The sequence below is a fragment of the Cryptotermes secundus genome, unplaced genomic scaffold (genome assembly GCF_002891405.2).
Source record: "Cryptotermes secundus unplaced genomic scaffold, Csec_1.0 scaffold520, whole genome shotgun sequence".
In the NCBI taxonomy this organism is placed as follows: Eukaryota; Metazoa; Arthropoda; class Insecta; order Blattodea; family Kalotermitidae; genus Cryptotermes; species Cryptotermes secundus.
This window is the reverse complement of record NW_019725846.1, coordinates 155,438-161,091: the sequence shown is the minus strand read 5'-3', so window position 1 is coordinate 161,091 and position 5,654 is coordinate 155,438. Positions and strand designations below refer to the sequence as shown.

General features: G+C 37.1%; 2 protein-coding genes across 5 annotated transcripts in view; one reads left to right on the top strand and one right to left on the bottom strand.

The window, feature by feature from the left end:
- Positions 1 to 2,092, bottom strand: part of LOC111863726 (TRAF3-interacting protein 1) — a 22,073-nt gene extending 19,981 nt beyond the window's left edge. Inside the window, exons 1-2 of one of the 4 annotated variants that reach the window (XR_002842659.2) lie at positions 1,449 to 2,092; positions 907 to 1,024 (exon numbers count right to left, since the gene is read on the bottom strand). Coding sequence is in view for 3 of the 4 variants with exons in the window: in XM_023850306.2 (XP_023706074.1) it covers positions 907 to 1,024; positions 1,449 to 1,583 (253 nt within the window). In the remaining variant the exon portion in view is untranslated. The remainder of the gene's footprint in view (positions 1 to 906; positions 1,025 to 1,448) is intronic. The other 3 variants (XM_023850306.2, XM_023850307.2, XM_023850308.2) reach the window with 3 other exon arrangements.
- A 374-nt stretch (positions 2,093 to 2,466) lies between these two features.
- Positions 2,467 to 5,654, top strand: part of LOC111863725 (eukaryotic translation initiation factor 3 subunit A) — a 26,789-nt gene continuing 23,601 nt past the window's right edge. The window contains exon 1 of the mRNA XM_023850304.2: positions 2,467 to 2,711. Coding sequence (XP_023706072.1) covers positions 2,663 to 2,711 — 49 coding nt within the window. The 5' untranslated portion in view covers positions 2,467 to 2,662. The remainder of the gene's footprint in view (positions 2,712 to 5,654) is intronic.

Below are 5,654 nucleotides of genomic sequence, written 5' to 3'. Positions count from 1 at the left end.
TAAATTAAAATCAAGACCACGAATAAATAAATATAACAATAGCGGCATATATAGTATGAAATGCCTAGATTGCCCCAAGGACAAACCGGGAGGAAATTTAATACCAGATATAAAGAACACATACATGACATCAGACACAATAACAGTAATACAGGATACTCAGAACACATATTAAACACAGGACATGCATATGGTACTATAGAAAACACTATGGATATCATAGCAACAAATAAGAAAGGGCAATACTTAAACACATTGGAAAACTATCATATATACAGAACGACAAAGAAAAACACACATATGAACAATATAAATAAAGAAATATATAACCCAATATACCACGAATTACACACTATCTATACAGAACAACATAACAACACCCCACCACCTAACCCCACATCATAACTCAATCAAAACAAAGACAGCACACATACACACACATACCCAGCAGGCCCAGCAGCATAACACACACAGTCACAGGAGCAAGACACAACACAAAGCACAGTGAGTATTAAACATTATAATACCACACGTAACAAATAAAATTCAGAACGCGGTATTAATGAATAACAATTTCACTTTACAGATACACACATGAAAGTAGGAAGAATACTCCAATAGAAGAAGATAGGTGTGACTCGCGTATGGAGATACGACTTAAGGATGACAAATCCTGAACAGTTTTAATATTTAAAATTTATCATTATATATGACGAATATATATTTTAGTTATTTAGTATAAAGACAACAGGGCATGCAATGAAGTAGTTCGGCATACACAGAAAAGCGCCTGAAGATGGCACTTTAGTGCTGAAACATGTATTGCAAGAGAGAAGAGTAAGGTGAATAAATGTATGCACTGTAAGATGGTCAGAATAAAGTCAACTGTCGTTCAGTCATACTTACTGACAGCATCGATAACTTTCTGCAGAAAGGCAATCTTGCTGTCTCGATCCTTGATGGTCTCATTGCTCAGCTCCTCAGCAGAGAACAAACCCTGGAGGAAGCCAGTCTCTCGTATCACCTAGCAAAGGAACTTACTATTATATATAAATTCCTTTTCCAACCTAACCTGAATTTAAATATTTCAGAAGAACAATATCTGATGGATATCATGTTTATGAAAATAAATTTTATTCTCTCATAAATGTATTACTTCATAGTTTGTTAACTACATGCAGATTGAGAGCTGTTCATATCTAAAAATTCACAGCCATGAAGACAAGGCAGAATACGATATCTCACATTCGGCATATATCTACAAATACATTTACTGGGCCTATCCAAACAAGATATATTAAAATAAATCCAATTATATGCTTAATTAGTTAAAATCTCTAGTAACTGGCGAATGGCAAAATGGCAACGTATTTATTTAACAGTGCACTATAATAACTCATAAATATACACTGTAACTCCATAAATAAAGTGGAAAATAATACTCTTACAGCTTTTATAATATCATGAAGAAATCTGAACGGAGGCTTCTTCAACAATTTCTCAGTTAACGGCGGTTTCTTTATATACTTCCCAAGCGTGTCTTGCGTTCGTCTTACAATCTCTGGGCGTATATCATCACTCATTTCTGATTATATCATGTAATACATAAACAAACCAAATCAGAACTGCAAAATGTACACGATTGCAACCAAATTTGACAACCAACGTTTCCTCTCATAAAATGCAACTAATGCTTTCCATTCATGTCGTAATTTGCTTTAGATGCAAGAGAGTGAATCGAAGATCGGAAAATAGTTGTCTCGGAGTACAAATGTAACAAAAAAAAAACGCAACAAAAATACCACTGAACACGGAGTTCCTTTGCTGATAAACAGATTTTTTAAAGCCGTGCAAATAATTTACAACAAAATGTGATAGTGTAAAATGTTAAAAGCATATGATATGACGATACCAAATAGAGATATGGCAATGGAGAAATGATATACGAAAAGTGAATGGTAGTATCCATGGAGAAATTATGAAACTAATTGCATAAAATATTTAAGATGCAGAATATACACAGATAATATACACAGAGAATATTCTAAAACATGATAAATTTAGCTTAAAGACAGTTGCATTGCAGATTGTGCTTTCAAGACAACTCGTTGTGTACGGCAGTGAAAAGTGTGTACCAAGATGCCAAGATAGTAAAAAATCAAGCGATGTCATGGAGATGAGGGATGTATGGAAAGTTTGAAGTGGCAAAATAAGTAACGACCATAGCGACCTAAACAGACATGTGTACGGTTAACAACCTTCACAATGATTGACGATTGCCCTAGCTCATGCACAGAATCGAGTAAGCGGTTGCCTAAAATCTGTGGCAAATGCAACCTCGTGACACAAATAAATACATAAATTAAGTTCCGCAGATCCTAAAATAGTCTCACTTATTTCTATATCAGTTAACTTATTTATATTTGCATCGATTATTATTTAGTTAATGAAATTTAAATTTGTAAGTCTAGATAGAAAGTAAAATAATTATAGAGAGTATGAAGTTGAACTTTCAATAAACTATACTTCGAACTTCCGCTGCTGGAAGCAGTCCGTGGAACGTTGTGTATGTGGTGGTTTGTATACTTGCGCAGTGGAAAGTGGTATGTTGTACAGAAAATCATTTCATTTGGTGTAAAGCAAGACGATATCTACTTTGAAAATGGCTCGGTACGGCCAACGACCCGAAAATGCTCTGAAAAGGGCAAATGGTAAGTCTCAAAACGTTCGTGATCTGAACAATATGGAAGATAAACATGTTTCTGCATGAGTTAAAATTTTGTACTACTTGGTCGGTTGTTTCTTCATGACGCTAGCAGTACCACGACCCTTTTGGTGTTGATGATGAGATTATTAATAAGAACAAAGCAGTTGGTGGGATGAGACTTGTCAGGGAAAACTGAAGTACTGTGATTGACCCCGCCACTTTGCCCATAAATTCCGTATGATCTGGGACCAAACTCTGGCCACCACGGTGGAATGCCAGGCAGTAACCGATTGAGCTATGGCACGGTCAAAGTTTTGTACTAGTTGCCTACATGAAGTAATACTGGAATTAGAATTGTGAAATAAGCCTTGTGGCATACGGCACATAAACGTTTTCCATTACTAGAAAATTAACCCTGTTGATGGAATCCATTAGAAGGTCTTAGATTAGTCATCACACAAACTTATGTTAAAGCCTTCCTCGGGAGCTGATGTGGGAACTGCCCACATTCAAGCAAATGTAACAACGCAAGTATCATTGCTTAGCAACAGCAAGTAAACAGCTGTTGCCAGGCAAAGCCTACAAGAATACAGACAGTGACATGTTTTCTATATGTCCGACTCTAGGTTTTGGTTACTTTAGTTACTTTAACCCATTGTGAGTATAGGTTAGATATATTGAGTGGAAGTGTACAATTACCATTGGAGCCATGGAAACTATATTGGGTATAATCAAATGATTTCATCAATATAATCAAGAATTATTAATAATAGGAGGAGTAATTATAATTTTAACTATAATTCAATGACGGGATATTGTATGAGAGGGAACATACCAAGGCCTTCACACTAAAAGAGTAACTAAGGGGCTACAATGAGGTGTAATTATATTTATTATCTCGGAAGTATTTTCCTTCATTTCATTCTCCTGATCATTTTTCCATAGAAGATTGTCTCCTACAATTGAATTAGGGTCAACCTGACTTCCTACTGGAATCTTACATTTAATCTACTACAAATTCCACCCAAAATACAGCAGTTCTCCTTGCATCAGGAGTAACAGTCACATGAGCTCATCATGGGCTCCTAGAAAATAACTACACACAAGGAATACAAGGATTATTCTTCACAGTAATTCTAGGGATTTATTTCATGATTCTCCAAGCTTATGAATATGTAGAAGCCTCTTTCACAATTGCAGACTCAAGTTCCAGATCTACATTTTTTGTAGCTACAAGAGTCTACGGTCTACACGTAATTATTGGAACTACATTCTTATTAACATGTTTATTACGACAAACAAATTTACATTTCTCGTTAAATCACCATTTTGGGTTTGAAGCATCTGCATGATATTGGCNATGCTTGACAGCGCCTCTGTCGTTTTTTCCTTCACCTCAGCAACATCAGCAAAACGCTTTCCTTTCATGTATCTTTTTATTCGAGGAAACAAAAAAAAGTTTTGATCATTTTGGGACTCTTCTTTCAAAGCACAGCATGCTTCCACGCGACCTTTATTTGTTCAGCAGTCAGCAGTCGTGGCACAAATTTTGCAGCCACCCTTTTCGTTCCCAAATCTTCTGTCAAAATTTGCTGAACTGAACTCCAAGTCACTCCCGACAGCTCCACAATTTCTTCAATGGTCCGTCGTCGATCTTCTTTGATGATTTCACGAATTTTTTCAACATTTTCATGTGTTCGGGCCGTGGAAGGACAACCAGAACAAGGTTTGTCATCAATTGACATTTCACCATTTTTGAAACGGGAAAACCACTCAAACACTTGAGTTTTCCCCATAGCATCATCCTTGTACGCCGTTTTTAACATTTCAATAGTTTCTGTTCCACTTTTCCTGAGCAAAAAGCAGAATTTCACCGCCGTACGCTGTTCACGAAAATCAGCCATTGCAAAAACGACGATCACACAAAACAGTTGTCACTCTAAACTCTGCCGAAACTAGTCCTTACCTTCTGAAGCAACAGTAGCCGGCTTATCGACTCAGGAATGTTAGCCCTATGCGCTCATAGCGGCAAAACACGGTACTACAAAAGCTCTGCCCACAAAAAAATTAGTTCGGTTTCTTTTGGGTACCCCATTGTACTGATGAGGAAGATAAATTAAACTTATCTAATATAATAAGTATACTTGACTTCCAATCAAGAAGTTTGTATTAACAAGTGTGGAGGCAGGGTTGAATACCTACACCGTGACCCTGCGAGTCATAAGAAGCAACGAAAAGGGAAGTCTCAAATCTGAGAGAGTAAAATATGGTCTCGAGTCCCAAGGGACTCAGACCCAAGAAAGACTGCACTGGCAAGGGCCAGCAGCATATACAAAAGGCAGACCTGTCCTCTCGTCAGAGAGGGCTCCCCACAAAAACAAGACTGTAAATGCCAAACACTAATAAATATCTGGTCATGAGCCCCAGATGGAGCTTGACACCAAGACTTACTGACTGACTGACTGACTGATTGACCGATGGACCGTCGGACCGTCAATCGCAGTGTGACTTGGAGTTGGACTTGGAAGTGTACAGTTCTAGATTTCTACAGTTCACTATTGTTATTATTATTCTTCAACTCTTCAAACTCAAGTTCGTCTGTGTACACGTATACTGTGCAACTGTAATAAATATTGTAGAACAGTTCAACAAGTGGTTGTCTCTTCAGATGACATCCCACACAGGTGTACATATGGAAGATAATAGATACATTTCATATTATATGCACTTTGCCAAAAAAAGAGTAATTTTTTCCTGTTTTTGTTTGGCTATATGATTAATGGTGGTTTGAACGGCTGCTGTACTGCAATGTGGAAGCAAATGGAAAAACTACCACATTATTACTTTTCCTGGATAGTCTCTTTCCAAAAACAGAGATACCATGTATGCGAGATATTTCCTCTGGAGGCAAAACAATCCGGAGGTAAACTACTCCCCCAATCGGATC